Source organism: Megachile rotundata, chromosome 15 (assembly GCF_050947335.1).
Source record: "Megachile rotundata isolate GNS110a chromosome 15, iyMegRotu1, whole genome shotgun sequence".
Taxonomy (NCBI): domain Eukaryota; kingdom Metazoa; phylum Arthropoda; class Insecta; order Hymenoptera; family Megachilidae; genus Megachile; species Megachile rotundata.
In genome coordinates, this window is record NC_134997.1 from 14351060 (window position 1) to 14374118 (window position 23059).

Below are 23059 nucleotides of genomic sequence, written 5' to 3' on the forward strand. Positions count from 1 at the left end.
TCTTCTCGCAAATATGTCGTAGTCGAACGGCAATCGCAACGAATCATAAAGAAAATATCACGACAGAAAAAAGACCAAGTCGGCTGGTCAAAGGAAAACTTACACGAGCCACGTTTAATCGAGGTATTTAAATCAAACCGTACACATGCGGTATACGTTGGACTATCCTCTTTACGGAGCCACGGATGAATAATAACGGCAAATAGGGAGGGAGAAGAAAAGGGCACAGGTGTTCGCGTCATCGCGCGAATCGCGATTCGATCAAATCCGCCGCGAATTTACGAGGATCTTCGGATCGTTAGATCATTCTGCACGATCCTCGTGAAATTTGCCGTGTTCCTCGATTCAACGTGAATTATTGTCCTGCTATGAATCCTGTCGAGGACGAGAACACGGGTTAGAAGCTGCTTTTGGCTCGACTTCGTACTCGAAATTTCTAACCTTTGCGTCCCGTCATTTTTCGTCGATATCGATCTGGAAATATTCCAAACGAACCTTTTGCAATTTTACATAGCTAACGTTGTTTCGAACGTTCGAGCAGATTTTTGTTACGATACTTTTCTCAACAATTCGAACGCGGCGGATTTGCAAAATAGTTTTACGATGAGGTCATACCTAGATTCTGCTTAACAGCTGATCCCGGCGTGTTCTCGCGAACGTTCTCGTGGAACGCGTACAATAATTACAGTGGAGAGCGCGTATCGTGGCGAGTACGATTCGTCTCGCGTTTTATACTCGCGCGCCGAGACTTTAAAACGCGTTCCCGCGTTCGTCTCGGCCGATAAATCGAACGTTGAATCGTTATTTACGGGGCGTCATTACGCTCGCGACGTTCGCCGAAAGGCGCATCAGCCGCAACTCGGTAGCTTTCCGGTTAATTTATTTTATCGCTAAGCTTCGCCTACCGATGATTTGCCGCGGACCGCGAGGCCCGTGATGATAAAATTGAAAGCCCTGCTGCGTTTTATGGCGAGATTAAAAAACGCCGGCTTACGGTAAATTGCGACGACCGATGCACCGATACCGTGAGAGGAAATTCAAAGTGCAAGCCATGATTTTTGATTCATGGATTGTACGGATAGCATCTCATAATTTATAGAGCAGCCTCGTCTTGATCCGACTTTCTATATTTTATGTACGAGTTATCGTATCGTTCGACGTTAACAGAATGATGCGCAAAAAATTGAACGTCCGGTTAGTTAAAGCTCGTATAAAAATATTTGAACAGCGACGTTTGTTCATCGTTTCCTCGGCATTCGAAAATCGTTGCTCGTTCCTAGCCAACATTAGACACAGATTACTCGCGCGTTTCGCGCCGTTGAAAGCGTCGAACCCGTCACGAGCCGTAATTACCTCTCGCGTCTCCACTCCGGTAAGACGAAAGCCTGTCCCCCGACGCGTGAAAGAGTCCCTTCCGGATCGCACCCCGTCACCGTCACAGTCACCGTCAGCCTCGACGTCGCCGGCTTAACGCGATAGAAACACATCGCGGCGAGAGGGCAAATAATGGGACGACGCGCGCGGCTCGTTTCCACGCGAAGCGTCCGTTGTGTTACAGAAAAAGCGACGCGTATTGTCGTGGCAGGGTGAGCAACCCCCTCTACGAATACAGTCAAGTGCGAACGCGTGATCTTTCGTCGCCAAGAACGGAATCGCCGTTTCATCAAACAAAACCAACCAAATCCGTCATTCTGGCGCGAGCCAGTGCTTTTCAAATGGACCTACAAACAGGCTGTCCTATTCGCGAAAAGACGGTAACTCGTCGATAACTCGAGCAAGCTCGTTAACGTGCATAGTTTATTTGCCACGGTCGGTTGATTTGTATCGTAACTTGTGCCACCGGTGAGACTCGTTATTACGGAGCAACAAGTCGATATTCGTACGCATATATTAGTGCGATAAGCGGTTTAAGCTTCCCGCTGAATCAATGATCCCAGAGTTCCTGAAATTTAGCGCGATCTTGCTCGGGAATGTTAACAATACGAATTCGGAACAACAGAGTAGTCGATCGGCAGGAAGGAGAGAAAAAGCTTCTGAAAAGAAGGGGTCAACGAGTCGCGTCGCGAGCAGCAGAAACATCGCGGAAAAAGGGATCGACGAGGATACGAAGGGATCCTCGGTTGCGCGAAGAGGCTGCAAACAGAGAGGAAGGGAGAGAAAGGGAGTCTTGTCGAACAAATCGGTACAAACGATCGTCGTAAAGCAGTTAAGGCGAGTTTATATACGCGTTTCTCTCGTAGGGCCCCGTGGAGGCGGTCGAACCGAGATGACCAGCCCCGATAGGGAAACCGATAGTCGCTGGTCGGGCTTTCGAGGGCTTCTTTTATCCCGGGGCCGCCGAGGACCTCGGGACCCCCGCGGCGAGGAACTTTTTTAACCGGATTCGAGAGAGGGTCAAGTCTCAAACTTGTATCCGTCCACCGACGCTGATCGTCACAGTTTACGTTCTACACCAGGTATGACCCGAAGACGACGATAGATCGTCGAACTATTTAATTTCGCTTTTCTCGCCGACTCGTTCATGGCCCGAGACGAATCGTTTTTGTCTTTCGAACGGTCGTTTCGGCGAATCGTTTCTTTCCGGTCCTTCTGCTTTTCGGATGTCGAGTGTCGGTGCGTTCAAAGTGCTTCGAAAAAGGCAAATTGATTAGCGTTGTCGTAAAAATAATTCGACCGTTCGAGGAACAGATCGGTCGTTTAAGAAAGGTTACGTACGTCCGACTTCGATTATTCTATCGTTAAACATCAATTAACGACACCATGGTCTTTTCGACGCGTCCCATTAACAGCCACGAAATCGGTAAATTGATATTCCAAGGGGTAGACACGATTGCTGGACATCATCGTTGTCCAGGTAGACGGAATACTAATATACTTAGCGGTCGGTGCCGTTGAAATTTACATTTGGTTAACGTGCAAGAGAAAAGGTAGAATCACGAACACAAATACAACCGGTTAGTGAAATAAATTTCCCTCGACACGTAGCCCGCTGAAAAATGATTCACGTCTCGCTCTGTATGCGTCACATCCACAATGAACAGAGCACCGTATCCACTTGAGCGGTTGAAAGGGGATCCCTGAGGTCCACCTTTCACGCCTGAGGACAATAATTACCCGCGTCTCATTTATACGAGAGACTAGCAGCAGCGGCAGCAACGCCGCAAGAAAAAAATATCTTCTGCTCCTCTACAAAATAACACTCGCAGTCGAGCCTCGCACTGTCCGGTCTGGAATGATTGGTCCTAACAATGATCGACGGGACGCAGCTAATTGCATATTCATTGAGCCAGACAGGTCGTAAAGAGACCTCCTAAACGCCTCGACAGAAATCAGGAACCGAACGATGTTTGTCCATTCGCGTTGATTCTTCTTCTTCGAAATTACCACTCGGGATGTTTCCGATTAGAATATTCGATCGTCGCGACGAGTACAATTTTATTATCGCATGGTTCACCGTGAAGGAAATTTCGAATTTCCAAGACTCGGGTATTCGGTGATCGCTGTCATCGACAGAGAACGAAACGTTGACGATTTCTCGCGAATTCGACGCAGACCGAGAGAGTCTGGTCTCAGATTGGAAGCCGTGGTTTCCTGTGCTCTTCAAGGTCACGATCGCTCGAAATTCCCGCGGTCAGCCAGACCCGGCATAATTTCGGTCGTTTATGACTCGCCAAGAACAAATAATAATTTAGTGGGCGTCTACCGGCATCAACCTCCCCCTTGGGAGATACGGGGCCCCAAAGCAACTCCCTTATGTACCTTCTCTTCCTCCCTTGGCCGGACGGGCCACACTGTATAAATAACGAGTGGCGCCAGCCGAACTTCCACTGTTACATTATCTCTTATGGTTTACACACGCCACGGCCACCATTATACCCGTCCAAGCACCATTCACCAATACGTGGACCAACCTTGGTGTGAAAAGGTGAAGCTCTAGCATCCTGATCTTTCTCTCCCTCTTTCGGCCTTATACGATTTCTTATTAGTCCTCGGGGCTCCTCGAGGTGTGAGAAACTCCAAGATCGATGTAACGGGTGTGCCCTTGTTTTTCGGCTCTTTCGTTCACTCTCGGAGTTCACCGCTACAAGTTCGATCTGCCGATCGATAATGCGAATCGATGGAAACAACAGACTTTGCAATCGAAAACATTTTATCCGATTCGAGTACGTAGAATTTCGAAGGGTATCGATATCGGAATTCGATCGTTAATAAAAACAAACGGTTGCAAGTAACGCGTTAAATTTCAAAGAGTAATTACCGCGATAAGTATACTCTTTCCGCCATTGACTTCGAATTTCACCGCCAGAACGTTGAAAGGAATAAAGCGTGGAGAATTCTCATGCATTATTTAATCTCTAATTTCAAGCAAATTTCGCGTGTTCAGATTTCTGGTCCAAGTAGATTAGCCTCGGAAACAAACGTCGAGTTTATCGATTCTTCCAGGTAGTGGTTCTTCATCGAAGGTGTGAAAAATGCACAGGCCGCTCTTGAATTATAATGACGCGATCAATATGTACCGGGTGTTCAAGAATACCTGACACACATCGAATACTCGTGCATCTTTTGTCGCGTTAAGTTAACGAATCCATGTCGATGAACCGAATATTTAAAAAAGTTTGCGTAAAAAAATCTATCATTTTGAGAATCCTATTTAAAGAAACGATATCTTTTTTATATTCCAATTACTCGTAATAAGATCTCGTCGCAATGTCCAGTACGATACTATTAGCATCGTAAAATTTGTAAGCGTTCGTTTCTCGAAACGAGAACTTCTACTCCCTCTTAAGAACAAACTATCGTAATAATACAGAAGCTATTTAGTCAATCGAGATATCGAGAAGCAAAAAGATTGATCTCGGTAAACGGAAGCATCTCTTCTCCCTAACTAGATCGTCGGCATAAACAGTACATTCGAAGGAGAAAAAAAATGAGAAGGAACGAGCTCGAAGCTAATGACCCTGTTCATAGCTATTCCATCGATCGTAGTATCTCGAATGATGGTTGATAGCCACGGCTGTATAAACGAGTTAGCGCTGTTTGCGATTTAATTAAAGGAAGGAAAGAGAACGATGATAATCGATAGATTTGCGCTTTTCGTCGGCCGTGACGCGAGAAAATTTTTACGCAAAGACATAATTGCACAGTAGCCGGACTGTACGATTGTCGAAGGACGAGAAGCGTGCTCGCGTCCTCTGGCGTGTATCGTCAGCTCGCGTCTAAGCCGGAATGATCGTCCGTGCTTTCGTGTTCCGACGGTTTTATCGCCGATCTTAATAACACGGAACGCTGAAAATAATGCCGGGTTGGTCGAGCGCCGATTCAACGGACCGAGTATTACGATACTAATCGCGGGATTATGCTACTTCGTGCCGTCCAATGGATTTTAAATCGATTGATATCACTCGACGAAACGAATTAATCGACTCGTCTCTGGATACGCTTCGAATTTCGACAATCATTTATTTATTTATTTGCTCGTATGCACGGACCATGTCCTCCGATACGCCATCGCGATGGGACATTGGCCGATACGAAACGTGCACGATGAATCCGGTTATTTTCCACGTTGTTACATTAAAGATACGATAACAACTATCCTCGCGAAGCCCGTAAAAATTAGCGGAACGTTGAAAAATCTATCGCATAAATATTCGCGAACGATAAAATACGCTTATAACGGTTGTTCGACTATTCAGATTTCCAGTATTTCGAGCGGGAAACACTTCTCTGGAACTTCAACTCGTTAACTTTATCGCAACTGCTTTAACACATTGTTCGCGTTGTTAACGAGGCGCACGTTAACGAAGCCGGGCGTAAATTAGTACAAACTCTGAACCTGAATGATCCTATACCCTTCGAATTAATACCGGGCCGGTTAAAAGTATGCCGGCCACATCCCGTGCAGGCTGCAGTGGCAGCTGGCGAATAGCGGGGTACCTATTAAAGTCCTCTAGATAAAGCGCGAGATTAATTGCCCGCATGCAATGGGTAATTGATCAGATCCAGTTCGCTACGACGACCACGAGGTAACGCGATCCATCGATCCAAATGTTCTTTTTCCTTTTTATCCTGAAACCTGCTTTTCTTACCCTATACAGAGTTCATTATTCAACATCGTTTAGGACATCTTAGAACTTCTAATCGCCTTTTAACCCTCTTTGAACCTCGAACGTCGTGCCCCCACGAGAAGACTTTCAAACGTAGCGTCGAAATTTTAAAACGTCGAATAATTAGCAAGTAATTTTCAATGTTTGATACTGTGGGAAATTTTCAGCCGCAGCGTGTCATTAGATCTTAATGAAATTCTTCGGTTAAATTGCAAACGATGTTCGCGGTGAAACTGTAATTGGCGGCTATGAATTCCAATTAATTGAGCTACGTAGAGATCTATTTATTCCTCGTTGTATGCGGCAATTAATGCTAGAGATACAAGTTTAGCTTTCGTTACACTTTTGTATCGGTCGGAAGTTAATTTATCGGCCAGCTTTGCGGGTCAAATAACGAATTACATTGCGATCGTGTTGCTTGTAAATTAAATACGCCCGTTCCGCCGTTTCCCATGAATATGGTTCACCGTTTTTCACATGATCAACCACGTGTACACGTAACTATCGATCGTTAACGCGAACCACGTAATTCAAATCAGTAGTCGTGAACTCTGAATTCGAAGGATTTTTAACGTTATATTTTACAACGTACGTATAGAGCAATCTAGTACATATCCGTAATAACTACAACGGCAATTAGCGAACGATTACGTCCGCAAAACAAAGCGATATTAGATACGTATCGTGTAGGTAAAGATAAATAGATATGTTAAGAATTGTTCCAAAAACCATACTGTTATATTCAACTACCCTATATGCGGTTCCCGTGTTTTCGCGTCATTCAAAAGAGTCCAAATGGCAAACAAAGAAGTCTAGCAACAATCTGACGGTAAGGAAAAACCGAGAAACCAGAATCGCGGCTCTCGACGAGCCAGAAGAACGAGAATATCAATTAATTCGCGAGGATGGGGCGAAAAGACGACGTTTTCAGGGTGAAAGGTAAAAGGGTGTCGCCAAGACGGGTCTCGTTTGGAAGAATAGCCCACAAGAGGAAGAATGTCGCGGGCTGAGGCGAGCGAAATGAATTCTCGCGTCTAGAATCTTCTCCTGACTGCCCCTCTTCGCCCGTTACGGTGCCACCTCCAACCCCCTTCTTCAGCCCTCGTTTCTTTCTCCCTCGGTTTCCATCTATCTGGTTGCATTTCACATGGAATTCACACGTCTCGCGTGTACACTCGGTGAAAAAGAAAGGGGCAGGCGAGTGTATCCGAGGGGTGTAGGTCGAAAGAGGGCGAAGAAGGCGGCCGTAACAGCTTTCTATTTGCATACTGCCTCTCCCTTTTCATCCGCGAGCTCCCTTTCGACACCGGCGTTATTTGCATTCAGAAATTGGCCGGCAACCACCGTGGCGACCTCCTTCCTTCCTTCCTCACTGACACGGGAACCTCTCGCGACCCCGCGCACCGCTCCGAATCATTTTTCGGTAAACCCGATCCGATCCGACTTTCGATCCTCTCGATCGTTCGTTCCGCCGATTAAAATCACGCTCTCGTCACGTTAATCCCTTCTTAGTATTCGTTCGTGAAACGCGTTAACCGCGTACATATGTACATCCTAATCGTATCGACGCGAGACAGAAAGCTTACAAAGGGTGTGGCTTTACGACTCACGGAAAAAAGCAATCCCGGCTCGGACAATCTGTCAGCGATTCTAGAGAGGATACAATCCTGTAAAAGCGTTACATATTCGCAGATAGGCCGATAGGCTTAACCAGCTCGAGACAAAACGAGGAAAAAATTGAAGAGAGACCGTTTCGTTCTGGTAAACGTTCGTTATCTATTCACACCGCTCGAACACCAATATAAATGGTAAGCGAGATACGTACACGACGCACGGTGTTACTCGTACACGTGTTTCACCGTACACTCGCCCTTACGCGGCCACGCCGAGGCGTATTTCAACCCTCGTAATTCCTTTTTCGTCTCGGACAGCTCCGAGTCGACTCCTCCAGCGAATTCTTCGGAATCTTTATACCGGCACCGTTGTTCGTTCGAACGAGCACGAGCTCAATTTGGTTATCGCGCTTTACATTTTCGAGCAGCTCGCTCGCGATGACACTCGAATCGTTATTAATCGCGTTTATCTCCGAATTCGAATCGACGATTAAAATATTCCACGAACGAATCGTAGAATAATTAAAAGTCAAGATCGAAATAATTAATGCATTCTTAATTCCACGATCGACTTTCTCTCGAACGCGATCACGACTCGGTGGATCGTTTGAAACACATGCTCGTACTCACACGGTCGATCGACCGATCGATCGCGATGCATCGTCTCGAACTCGACATATGCTGTTACAGATTATTACGTGCAGCGTGCATTCAGTACACGTGCATGCAACCGACCAGTGCATCCTCTCGATGCATTCCCCTATCGATTCATGCGCTCCTCTCGATGTTTTGTACCACGAGAGCAAAACATTACGCGTTTACTTATCCGGGCGAACGAAGAAACGTAACTTAACGAACGTTTCGAAAGCGGATATTAAAAGATGCCAGGCGTCGCACGAAACAAAGGAAAAATATCGACTGTTCGATAGAGGAAGATGGTTGGAAACGGGTCAACGACACGTAGAGCATCAAACATAAAACTGTCAAAGCGACCAAGTAAGCAGGATATAAATTTTGTAGCAACACGACAACTAACTCGAAGATATAGCGCTTTCCCTTCCAAATGATTTCCCTTCCCCGTAACCGAAGTACGCTACTGACGAATTGCATTCCACCGATGACATCGCTTCCGTCTATGATTTCTCGTGATTCAAACTCATTTGCATTGTTCCAGCGTCCATCGCATGTCGCGTGTTGCGAGCTTGACCTTAGGCGACGACGTTGATCGTATATTATTTGAAAGAACTATTTCACTAGCCACTGGATGCAACGACATCCTGGCTGACGCTAATTTATGACGTGCATCGGATGCGCATCATTTATTAACGTTGATTTTCCTTCGCGTTTATAACCACCGGTTACTTGGATTTTCTTTTCCTGGCGAAATTTGCCGTTGAAAAGCCGTTTATATGAAAAGACGCGCGTTAAATTACCGAGCTAACCGATTTATTCGAGGTGCAAAAGCAACGTTTAGCCGTTAACTGTGTCCTCTAAAGATTTATCATTTATTCTTGAAAGAAGAAGCTGCTTAATCGTTCAAAGAATTGCGTGCACGTGTTTCGCGCCACTTTCGTCGATCCGTGAGAATTTCGCCCAAGAGTCCCGTAGTTTAATTGCCAGATAAATGGTGGACGTTCCTCGCGCTCTTATCGTCGTACCGTCGCGCGGCGCGTAAGTTACACGCTCGTAAGCCCGCATTACGCATGCTAGATAATGGGACGCTAATTATTTCTAGCCAGAGCTCACCGGCTAATTTATTATACAGGCCGGAACGCTTCTTTTACGCGCGCGCGGGTCCGCATCATGTATCATGGATACGCGGCGACAAGGCGCTAGCTAGCGTCGCGCTTCTGCGCAGCGCATTCCGTTCGAAACGACCGCTCGTGTTAAGTATTCATAGGAAATTAATAGGCAACACTGAAAGCATTTTGTATACCTCGCTTCTTAATATTGTTTTCTAATCGTTCTCTACTTAGAAATATCCATTTATGTTTTAACGCCGACACATGTTACATCCATTCATATAACTGGGTAGGGGTTAAGACGGGTATGACCCTCGCGAAATATGAACTGCCACTTCCCGTGCGCAACGGGGCTCACTAAAACGTAGGACACCTCGTATACTCGTGTCAGGCACTTGGAGAGTTCCGAAGATTTTTAAACTTATTTCAAAGCTCCAAATTTCTATAGCAATTCTATGGTCAACCACCCTTGAATCGCCCTGTACATTTACGCATCCGACAACTTGTTCTTGAACGACTCGAAATTTTGCAGCTTCGAGTGAAGACTGGAGACAAAGTTCGCGTGCTAACAGACTAGACGCGACAAAACCCGATGCGACGCGATGTGCTATCTCATAATCGCGTGTACAGGCTTTTGTAGCCTTGAGGAACACGCTACAAAGTGCCGTCGTAGATAAGGGCACTCGTACTCGAGTAAAACGACAAAGTGGTGGGAATGCGACGGCAACGAAAATGAAGTATATACGTGCGTACAGAGTAAGGTTAAATCAGGTAGTATACAAAGAGGTAAGAAAACACTAGGGAAGTAGGTGAGTTCGTGGGATTCGCTAGATGACGTTAATATTTATCGCAAACACGGATGACTTATTCTTCTACTTATTCTCGTATGCGCGTGATACGGAGTGTAGTACGACAATAATGGGCACGATGCAATCGAGTGACAACGTCCGTACAAGATTTTATGGAAAACGGATACCGGAATCGCGATGTTTTCTGATTATTTCCTCGTGAACAAATCTAAACCTTGGAGTCTAGATTATATGTGGAATAAATGATCCTTAGCGTTCTCGAGGGTCTTGTTTGTGCTCGTTTTATCGAATCCTGATCGTAAAGTGTATGATTTTTAAATTTCCAGATTCGATGGAAACACGAAATTACATCGCAATTATTTGAAACTGTTGCACCCATTAGATTCGTTGCAACGGCTACCGTGCAACTAAGATATCAGGTTTCTATAAACAGTAAATAATTTAATACGCATATCCAGTAGCTAGTGTTGCAACCGAGTTTCCCGGGGAAAATATATGTTTACAGGTAGTAACGTAATGCGTACAAATCGTATCGTTCCCGGGGATAAAGAAACCGCTTGGCAGAATTAATTCCTACCAATGTATCGAATGATATTTTAGTTAAATGCGCACAACCAATTAGCCGTTTTATACGTTCATCGAGCTCGGTTTAGTTTGCTCGAACGTACAAGCTATTTTTCCAGCGTTAAGCAGACGTAAAGAGTTTCGCCACTTTTCGAATGCATGAGTCATGTTAAAACAGAAAATGAAAGTCGAAAGAACAATAGCAGTAAAGCGAAAGCGACACCTCAGCGTTATTCTTTTTCGAAAGTATTATCTGTGATCGTAATCGAATAGATTTCGTAGAATCGAGCAAGGACTGATGCATTAATAGGTTAATAGATAGCCGGAAATACCGTAGGAAAATTGTTGGCAGCAGGTTATACGAACGGGGCTCGATCCTTGACGCTACTTCATTACACGCTTCAATATAGCTCCTCTTGCTCTATTCTACGCGCGAGAGGGTGGCGCGAATAAAGAAATACTCAGCAACTCGACAGACCTAATTACGAGCCACTAAACCTTTCGAAAGCTCGAGCAATCAATCTCGCGCGCGTCGAAAGCGCCCCTTCTCGGCTCGACGCTCGCCGTCCACACGTTTCTTTTGTTTATCCAACGATCTACACCGGTACGCGCCAAACCGTTTCCCTCACACGCCCCTCGCACGTCCTCTGTGTTTTCCCAACGACTCGCGAACGCATCTCATTTCCGTCGTGGCGAGCATGCCCACCTCGATACCGTCGCACGAAAAACCCACCCCCGCCCGCTGTCACGCGACTGATCCGATCGAGCCTTTTCGCGCCGATAAAGCACGAAAATAAGAAATCGCAAACAGCAACATTTCGTCGAGTCAACGACGGTACGGACTAAAGCCTGAATTATCATTTTGAAGTTCATATAAGCGAATCGCTAATATCGAAATTATAAACCTAGATGCAATGTCAATCTCTATGTCCAATAATTCCAACGTAATCGATCGAGAATTATGAAAGAATAGGTAGCAAAGCGTTAACGAACAACAAACTCACCCCTGCAAATGTCTGTCGTTCACGTGACAGCGGACACCTAGACGCGTCGCAACCTCGACACCACGTGGTAATCATCACGGAGGGGAGGGGGCTAGTGTAACAGCACAAAAACCCGGTGAAAAACGAAAGGATGCTTTACGACTCGACTCGGCTCGGCTCGGCTCCGCTCGTGGTTCTCGCAGAGGGTGTTATTCAAAGGCTCCCACCCTTTTTTCTCGTCAGCGCCGAAGGAAACGTCGATATACGACCGCCTGCGATACTCTCCTCTCTCTGACACTTCCACCACAATCGCAGAGCGCATTTTCAGGCGCGTTCAGGCCACTACGGCTAATTACCAACCCCGGCCTGAAGACGGGACGAGCGCGACCCTGAAGAGAAAGCGTTCCCATCGCGGCCGACAGAGAGGAACTGAGAGCTCGCACATGCGCTCGCGACCCAGACGAAGACGAATAGATGGCTCGTTGGTGGGGAACGAGAAAGAGAGGGATGAGTGGCGGGGAGAGAGGGGGTTACACAGCGATTGCGGGCTGACGCCACAGGTAAAGGGGTGCTGCAGGGCGAAGGGCGAGCATATGCACTGGTATGACCCTCCGAGGGTGAAGAAGAGTGGTAGAAAACGGACGAGAGGAGGGAGGAACGCGGGATTTTTTGACCGATGATCGTCAGCAAATTTTTTCAAGGATCGGATCTTTCAGTTTTTCTAAAGAAAAGCTACTTAGAAACTTGTTGCCACGACAATTAATTATCCGAACAATCAAAATTTACATGCTCCAACGCTATCGAGCTCTTCGTGAAAAGGAGCATACCTTATTAAAAATTGTTATCGAAGTTCTTGATCCGAATGTTCGCGTTCAAATTCAACGAGGAGTACATTTTAAATTTAAATTTCGGTGTATCGTGCTCGCTAGATCTAACGATAATTTATAGAGCAAGATCACTTGTCAGGAAAAAAAATTGCCTAATTTCGAGAACTTTAGTGGCAAATCCTTTAAAGGGAATCTAGCCGTTTCCCTCGTTCTCCGTTTCTAATCATAGTGTCCGTGTACGCGTCTAATAAATGAACGAGGGTCGGCACTTAAACAGCACTAATTAGAAATCCAAATGAAAAATGACGAAGGGGGACTCGGCCGAAGGAGGCGGCGTGATAATAGAACGACGGTGAACAGCGATACAAGACGCGGCGAGGCGCAAGATCGGAGCTGGACACGCGATTCCAGGTGTACGATCTCGTTTCAGATAGAATTATTACGCCAACTTTGCCGACGATTAGATTATTTCGATGTCAGAGGACGAGGTATTCCGTTAGCTCTCCCTCGATGCAAAACTTAAATCTCATCGATCTTGCATACACGCTCGCGATACGCACGCGAACGCGTGACGAGACTTGGCCTTGTCGAGTTCGTTCGACAACGTGTAAACAGTCGCCTAGATTTCGACGAACCTTTACTCGTATCGTATCGTGCAATTTTAGAAATTGAATAAGCTCCGATACGAAGTTGCAACGCAACGAATTTACGCTTGCCGAGAATAGATTAATTTTGAAGTGTCCTGTACATGCAGCTACGTTCTCCCCACCAGACCAACCACGAATTAACACCGCGAACGATACGACATTCGGATCGCAAAGTCCAAGGACGATTTTGCAATCGAAGAAACCGATGGTTGCGCGACCACTTCAAGTGACACCCGCCTCTATCTTCGCTCTTTTTGAAACGCTCGTTTGCCGCCAAGGTGGACACGACAAGTAACGTTCGTCAATGATAACGGTGACAAGCAATATTAACGATAAGTACAAGTTCAACCGTCAAAATGGACATGCATATTTCATCGGACGAGATAGTTAACTGCAGCTCTAATCCCCACACAGAATAGGACATCGTTTTTCGTTACGTAACCATGAAATTACTATGCTAAACCACGATAGATAACGAACGGTATTTTGAAGGGTGAACGAGACACCTGTCCACGCGTGGAGGTATCTAACGAAACGTCTTCATTAACGCTAGAAGCAACGATTGGGTCAGAATGACCCGTTGACAATTTTTCACGAGTACATTTTCGATACAGACGATGAGTCTAATCCCCCACCTGGTCCCAGTCTAATTGAACGAAATTTCAAAACCTGATCATCAGATTACCGAGAGGACAAGGATCGACAGGAAAACAAAAATCTCGTGGAACAAGGAGAACGCGGGATCAAGCGAAATGGTCAGAGAAATCCCCTCGACGCGATTACGTAAGATCTTGTCGGTTCGAGTGATCGTGGTTGCTTTACGGTTTGTTGGCTCGTGCCTCTTTATTTGATTTAAAAATCAGAGAAATTAAGGCTCATAAAAGGGGCCGAGCGCTAGACCGCTGAAAAGAAAGTCAAACAGTGTGCCGTTAACCGCGCCAAATCGTCGGAAAGTTCGCTTTAATTCGTGCGCCGACTAATTGATTCTCTCGGCTGTCCGTTTCTTCCATTCTCCGCGAATTGTTTCGAATTTAACCGACCGAATAACCTTCTCTATCCCGCATCTTCCGCAAACGGTCGAAACTCGATTCCGGCGTATCGCGCGCGAGCTAAGCGGACGATAATCGCGGAGGCTCGACTCCGCTCTAAATCAATCTCCGTCGCTAAATAATAAGCATCGAGTTAAGTCCGTTCAAAGAGGGGTCGCTCTCGAGAAGACGGCGGGGACGATCACGGATAATTACACGCGCGGAAATTGTGGCTGGCCCAATCTGTGTCCGGTGGTCTACGTCTCAATACACCTCTCTGGTGCTGCGCTCTCGTTCCCTCTACCTCCTGTTTCATCCTGTTCCTGACCTGTACCAGTGGCCGGCCACTCGGCACGCACTCTGCACAGCGAACGAGCTCTACAGGCTGTCGCAAAAAAAGTCCTCGCCACGATGGCCGCTGAGGTGTCGCGATTTTTTCGCTTAAATCGCTCGATCGTCTCCGCTAATTTTCTAGCTAGTCTTTTCCGAGGAAAATGCCGACGTAAAGGAAGGAGAGTCCATTATTCGTGCTAACTAGGCATAACGCTCGATAACACTCGACTAATGGTTCGGGTTGTCTTCCTCTACACTGTCATTTCCGCTACCGTACTCGAGAACTACCGTTCTCGAAGCGAATAAAAAATTCTTGAATAATTTTGCAACGGAAAGCCTACAGCGAATTTGAGACACACTGTACATCGTGAAAGACTCGCATAATGCCAGGGGTGTTGGGCCCCGTACCAGGGGCCCTAACCATAGGGTTAGCTTAACGATGTTTGTTTTATACATTGGCAGTCTGTTCCCGAACCTGTAATCTTTCTAAACGAGATATTACCCGGGCCTCTCGCGAAACCCACCTCCCCCTGTGCTCGAGGCTGTGCGGGCCCGGGGACAAGGATTTCGCGCTCGTGTGTCGAACAGAGCCCCGAAATTGGCCCACCGTGGCCACAAATTGCTGACCGTTCAACGGTTACACGGTATGTGCTCGTAGTCGGAGATCGCTCGTGTGTCTCTCGAGATGGACCCGTGACAAACTGACAGAGATTATGCTTTCAAGAGTCGTTTAGCGACTCTGGAATTCGTTACGGGTGCCCGATATCGGAAATCTGTGCTGAATATTATGACTAAAGGTTCATTTAACTTTCAAGCAGTCGTCGATTATTAAGATCAAAAGCGAAAGGTAAACGTTAGAAGAAAAGAAGAGAGTATTAAGTCCAGACGAAGGTATAGTCGGTCGTCAGCTGGAACCACGATCCAGATACACATGCGCGTACACGTCTTTTTCACGCTCACCTGTGTGCGTCACATATGAAATATGTAACGATGCATGCTCACCCTTTTATTCGATGTACTTTCCTCAGCTATTATAGTTTCCTGAAGTGTACGCGTTCTAGCGTTCGCAACTCTGTTTCGACTGTTCTTCCGTACTACCTACCCCTTTACTTTACCCCCGCACTTCTCTTTCCCCCTCTCGGATAGAACGTTCCCGACAAGTTTGCCGTGTTTACGGATTATGAGCATTTTCAATCGTCGGGCAATCGGGAAAAGCGTAGACAGAGCTTTCAGCGACCATACGATTCATAAATTTTTAAACGCATCGAAAAATGTTTCGAAACAACGAGTGATACGAGACTCTGACTCGAGTTTGAGTTTCCCTGCTCGTTTTCAATCGACCTCTACGGGAAACTTTCTCGATTATTTGCATTTTAGATCGCGAACAGGATTAGACTAGACGTTGTTCGACTTTTTGGATTTTCCGTTTTTCAATCCAACTATAACTCTCGAGTCTCGAATGTCCGTCGTCTACGCGAGGGACCAAAATTCTCGTTCGCCGCGAATTCGCGAACGAGGGGGCCAATTCACGCGATTTTCTGCGGTTTCTCGCAACTACTTCTCGTGTTTCGTCCCGTAGCCAGTCATTTTTCTCACGACTCTCGCTTTACGATTTAACCTTCTATCACGATACATCGTTGATAAGGTGAACGCGTTAATTGCGATATTTGTTACGATCGAAAAGAATTCGCCGGTGACGGAACGACACGAGAAACGACTCGTTTGAGCAAATTTGACACTTACCGGCCACTTTTAGTGATCACCATTTCCGTGCCCAGCTTATGAAATTTTTCCCAGAGTTCCTTGCCCTCGAGGGTCACTTTAGGATCGTCCACGACGCCGTCCTCCTCGGGATGATGAGGAGGCACGAGGGGATGATGTGGGCCCGCGAGAGGATGATGAGGTGCCAGGGGATGCGGTGACGTGTGTAGCATCCCCGGGGGTAACGGAGGCCTAAGTGGCCTCATCGCGGGCCCACCAGGACCACCTTGATGATGGTGGTGTAACGCTGCCGCTGCGGCCGCCAGGACGGCTGCTTCTTCGGGCGTGTGAGGGCCGAGGCCTAAACCTGAACAACAAAATTTCAATATTACGTTCCTTCTCTACGAAACCGTCTCCAACAGTTATCTACGGTTATAAACAGTTTCGTTGTTTTGTACTAACAAAAAAAAAACTTCAAATTATAAATTGTTTTATAATGGAATGTAATCGCACCAAGTTAAATATGTGTGTTAAAAAGATTTAAACTCGTCGAGATGCATCGATTGTAAATAACGAAAATGGAGAAGATGGTTTATCGCAATACGGACAGCCACGATGTTTTAAAGTTACTTATTTTATCGCGCTCTAGCGAACCGCACCGTACATTAAACAACCGAATATCGAAATTATAAACTTTATCTTTACTGCTCGCAATAAATCGACAGCGATATACGCCGTTCGGTAATACTCGTTTACGGGTTTCTCGAGCCCTTTAACTAAAATATTATTAACGTTTCGTTCCCGAACGAATTAATATCGCAGTCGCAAAAATAATGGAAACGTATCACTTTTCGCGTAAACTTCAATCGGCACTTTGTCGATTATCGTTCTCGCAATTAATCTCGTTTGAAAATGCCAAATATTTTAACCAATTTTATTAAACACACGGGCTATTAACTACAGAACTTGCGGCGATTATATTTCCAAGGTGATTATTATAAAAAAAAAATGTTCGATTCGACGTGGTTTATAAAACAACGAATAAAATGTGGGTTTATGAATGTTTGAACTTTTGTGAAACATCAACGAGACTCTAGGATCTAAAGATCGATCAGCACGATCGAATCGATCGTCGTACGAGGACAATTGATTAGAACATAGATTGCTCTATTGACCCGCGAACGACGAACGCGTCAGCTCTATTTTTGGATTCGAACCAAGAATAGTGACGGCATTCGCGAGTGGTTCGCGATTTTCGAAAGAAAAGAGCAGTCTTCCTTCAACAAAGTTTCCAACTTCCTTGGAGAAGTTGAACACGGGAGGGTGGGCGATGGAAAAAGTAACCAAAAGTTTCTTAGGGGTTGCGAACTGCCGGTCGATCTACCCTCGCCAACTTTAAGCGGCTGTCCCTCGCTCGTTATCCCTTAATCTCCTTGATCCTTCGAGCATCGAAACTCGAATTTGCGATGGCATACGATCTCTAAATGATTATTAATGAAATTTACCAGTATCCAAGTCGATATCGAAGATGAAATACTTTCCAGAAATAGAATTTTATGTAAATCTTGAGTAGTTTCCAAATATTATCGAAGCGGATAGCTTGAAACGTACGTTTGGAGATGTTAGAACAAATTTCATACATATTTATCTAGAGCAGATAACTACGAACACGACAATTAGTACAGTAGCGTCGTTATTCTTCGGTTCTTGCGGAATCGGGATAACGTATGCCTCGTCAGATATTTTATTTCTTACCGTTAAGTATAAATTTCACGTGTGATCACCTAGAAATCTCGTAAATTGGTCGGCCTTCTTTCAAGTAAATCGAGAATCAATAACAGCCGACGATTAAGATAACGAAAGAGGATGAAATCAACTTTGAAATTCTGATCAGCTCCGCGGCTTTTTGATTCTTCGATTATCTCGAAATTTATCGATGTCTCTTACCTCTGTCGTGTACCGTGCCAGTATTTCTTCAATTAACGAAATTAGCGTTTAATTCTCCGATCGTAAAAAAAATCGCCTTGAATTCGTTCCACAAAAAACGCCTCGTCATAGAAGCGTAGGGAGAAAAAAAAAGAAATCAAACTATCTTCGTTACTTCTATCACTTTCGAACGTTCGTGTCTGCATACTTAATTAACAAATTCTCGACCAGTTCGAGCCAACTATAGATTACTTTTTCATGCGAGCAATTTCGTTATTTACAGCGGCGTTTCCTCCGCTCTCGACCAATCACGAACAACCTGTTGCACCGAAAAAACAACAGACACCATTTTTGTATTCTTCGTTCGCAAAAATTGCACTCGGCCTTCGGTTAAATATAACTCTCGACGTTAAAAATTACCCACTATTCTACGTTCCTGTATTTAATTTTCATTTTCCCCTTCCAAATTACGATCAATTTGGACGAAAGCTGTTATCCCTTACATCTCCCGGTATTTTTCACTTTTTCAAATTTTATTTCTTTACCAATAATTCGCGTACAATTATTTCCATCCGCGTATCACGGTGCAATCTCTTCGAATGTTATTCCGAAATTTTTTACAATTTCTTCGACGACGAATCGCGGTTCTCAACGCGCAAGCGGTAACGCGTTGAAATTATCATTCGTTACGATGCAAATCGCGATTACAGATTTATGATTAATGACACGGTTAATAGTAAGCGGCACGGACAAGGCTCCTGGTATTTTCTTTCCGTTTCAATCAATTACCGGGCGTAACCCGGGAAAAATGCGAAACCTGTTGGCAACGCTAATGACTTCATGATTGTTATCACATAAAGTCCGCGCGAGCCGATCGTTAAATCGATGCCGTTTATCTATTTCGTATTTATTTCCACTGCACCGCGCGTTCTTAACCCGCTTCGCTACGATTCCTTGCCTTTTTCATAAACAATGAGCCTCGACTTTTATTCCGTATCGTGAGTTTTACTTTTTCTTCTCTTTCCTCTCCTTTCTCGTAAAATACAAATCGTTCTTTATAATTCTAATTTTCTTCTTAACGATACCTTTACTCTTCGAATTAAACACGAGATTCCCAAATACAGTAGACACGCGTTATATTGCCGCAAAACTTGGAGATTAACCATACATCGAGATTGTAGGAATCTGTAGGCAATATGGTACGATACAACAGTCGGTGGTGCAACGCATGACATGTGTTCTCGAAACAAATGAATGGCAAATAAAATGCGTTTCATCCATCCGGAACAAGAGAATGTAATTTGTTGCAAATCGACTTCCTTCCGAGATTTAATCCGGTTATCAATATCAATATTTTTCCCGTGCAAACAATGAAAATGTAATTATCGGTTCACAATATTATTATGCGATGATTTTACAAACAAAAGAAAACATCGTGACGTTTAACGATTATTACTGTTTCCCCTGTACCATTCGTACGGGTTTGTTACACGTATTAATGACGATGATTCATCGTCTGGCTCGGACTCAATTTCCAAATCGCTGTTTAGCTCGATCCTTGAATCGATTAGCGGGTATTTTAGACGCGAACACTCTCGGGAGATCGTGTTCAAACAAGATGCTTCAAATCGGTTGTGCATGTATTCGAAAACAATTTAGAAAATTATTTAAACCTATTCGTTAATTCCGCTCTCATTTATTGAAACAGTTTAATTCGACCTATCGCTGAAACTAATATTATTATTTAAAATGAACATACACGAGCAGATGCGTTCGTGAAATTTTCTTCGAAACAATTCTCTACAGAACTCGACCGATTAAATTCAAATAATCCGCGCAATTAGTAAGACGAACTCGAATCGAGAGGTAATAGCGATTTTCCGGGTGAATCACGAGGAACAGTGAAAATCGAGCGGTCAGGCTCGGATAAATGATCGGTCCGTTTTTCACTCGGACAAATTTCACCTGGAAACCGAGACTACAATGCCGGCAGTCATTAATTGCACCGCTTTCTATTGATCGTTCGTTTTTATTTCTCATCGGTCATGGAATACGAGGTGTCTCGAACCTATTTCGATCGAACAAGATTTCTCCATCTCCAGGAAAATTCTTCCAACGTGTAACGTTCAAATATCGTGTTACACGAAACTACTTTTTTAATAACACGTTTCTGGTAAACTAGCAAAAAGTTTACGGTTAGAATCAGATACGAGAGGAAGAGGTTAATGTTCGACTAATCGCATTAATTAATATGCACGTAGTCTTTGCTGTGAAGCAACACTCTTTTATGGAGTTTCGATGTAAAGTTAATTGGAAATAATTGTCTATAAAAATCGCATCGAATTTCATCTAACTAGCAACGTAAATACTAAATAAATAATGCAACGTAAAAATGACAGAATGCTTACCGTTGACGACAAAGAATAATCGACGAACCGCGCGTTCGAGACACGATCACGATGGTTCACACGATAGCTAAGCAGATAAATTATCACTGATGAACGACGAAAAAGAAAGTACGCGATAAACTACGTTATTTCGATCACAACACCAAAGAATTTCCGAGTTGCTTCGTACGCGTCACGTCAAAACCCGCCGAAAGTGGCGCAGATGGCGCTCGAGTCGCGTGCTTAGCAAACCATTATGGCGGCACTATTTAAATTCAAGTATATTTAACTATTATTGCATTATTAGATGCTACTAAACTAAACGTAACACTTGGAGAACCAAAAGTCGTTACCGATAAAAATTCATGCACTTCTAAATGGCTTAGCAACATTTTTGTTTTTCTTTCATAATAGAATTTTTCCACATGTTATGTAAAACGCGTGTGACATTAAGAAACTGTAAATAGTTTAGTAAAACAAGTCGATTTACTTGTAGAAAAAGCATCAGACGATGAAACCGACTGCACATTCAATTATCTCGAAAACGAAAATTCCTGGAGAAAATTCTTATTCCGTGCGTTGCGCGTATTTTTTCAAGAGGAATCGGCTGCGTGCTGACTTTAACGGTGAATCCGAAGACGTCGGGTTTCTTTTCGCCCTTTTCCCTCGGTGCCGGCCTACGGGTTACGCGACCAGCGACACACTACGAATTTCGAATGTGGCGAACGTCGGTCATGCCCTTGGCAAGATTAATTGCCACGGGACAGTGGTCAGTTGGCTGGCAGCCTGACTAGAAAAGAGGAAGAGCCGGAGAAATGACGGGAAAGGCGAGCAATAACAATGACGAATCACCCGTTCTCGCTGACGTTCCAGAAAAACCGCTACCGTACAACCTCCTCGTCTTCTTACACGCGATTTTCATATTTTCATTGAAAACTTCTCCTCCTTCCATTAACCGGAATCAATCTTACTATTCGCACGGTTAACGTGTCCTCTTCCCAAGACTATTCCGTGATACAGAATTTTAACGCGATCATAATCGACGGCTTCGAAATTAATTCTTATATTTTTGGGAATGCTAAGAGGCTGCATTTGTCAACATCTTTACTTTTCGTTGCCTCGAGATATGCTAATTAGAATTTCTTTTAAAATCGCATTAATATGTCTCGAGGAATAAACGATCAGTTTCCTGCATCATTAAAAGCAACTTCTACTATAATCGATTCGTTCGTTTAAAGCGTTTCAGGTTTGTGGCTCTCGAAGAAGTTTGCGAATGTTTTATATCTGCTAATGTAACGACGTACATTTAAGCGGATAAAATCGCCTAATCGAAACGCATCGATAAATCTTCTACGGTTTCGGACCGTTTCGCACCTATCCTCTTTTGAACAAGCGTCCAGGCAATATTCTTTGCACGTTTCGAGATACCCGGGGCGAGGACATCGGTATAGAATGCAAACGGACTACAATTTCAAAGAAGAAGAAAATTCTTATGAAACTGGCCATACATCACTATGACTAATTAATATATAACGATAATATATTCCCAATTTCCGGAGCCCGTTTATTCCACGAATACAGAGATCCACTATTTAAATATAAAAGTGTTAAATTTTCCAGTATAAGTCTTGAATAAACATACGGTGATTACAATCGACGAATAAAACGTGGTAGAACTTTAATAAATTTATGTATCAAATAATCCGAGATCTCCTGTTGCGATTAATCCTCGAACATTTCAACAACTATATAAAATATTATTATAAAATCTTGCAACGCTCGTTGCACATTTAATCGTGTTCCGTCTCGGAAGGAAAGAACTAAGACATAACCTCGTCCAAGCAAGAATTTCAGAGAATTCGGGCTACCTAATCGAGGAACCCAGCTATTTCATCGAGTTTCTGTTCGCCGAGGCGCGTTGAAAGACAACGCGTGTCAACGACTACGGGGAATTAATTCATCATTCGAGTTAACGAACGGAATAACTAGTCGCAACGGATGAGGTGGACGCGTGTAATAACCAGATGCTAGATAAAGCGGCAGAAAATCGTTCCACCGCAAATTATGATTTACTTTTTCACGAATTAGAGTTCTACGCGTTGTTACAATAACGATGCACGTTTCCAGAGCAACTGGAGTTTCCTGTAAGTTCACCAGATCCGCTTTTCCTCCGACATCCGCGTCAGTTTCGCCGATTGAACAGAGACAATGCGTTCTAGAAACGATATCAAAACGTTGTTTCTCGAAAGAGATAGGACAGATCGATTGCATTATCTAGGACTCGAGTCGTGATCTATTGCCGACGAGAAGCTAAGATTTTTCTCCGCCAACTGCACCACCTTCTTGATCTTATCGTTTTTCCTGCGTTGCTGCAGCCATTGCTCAATGAGAT

General features: G+C 44.5%; 1 protein-coding gene across 3 annotated transcripts in view; it reads right to left on the reverse strand.

Moving 5' to 3' along the window:
• The window catches only part of bi (T-box transcription factor bifid), an 81973-nt gene that overhangs the window by 53187 nt on the left and 5727 nt on the right, over nucleotides 1–23059 (reverse strand). For all 3 annotated transcript variants that reach the window (XM_076540709.1, XM_076540708.1, XM_076540707.1), the window contains exon 2: nucleotides 16397–16721. In XM_076540709.1, the coding sequence (XP_076396824.1) occupies nucleotides 16397–16721 (325 nt within the window). The remainder of the gene's footprint in view (nucleotides 1–16396; nucleotides 16722–23059) is intronic.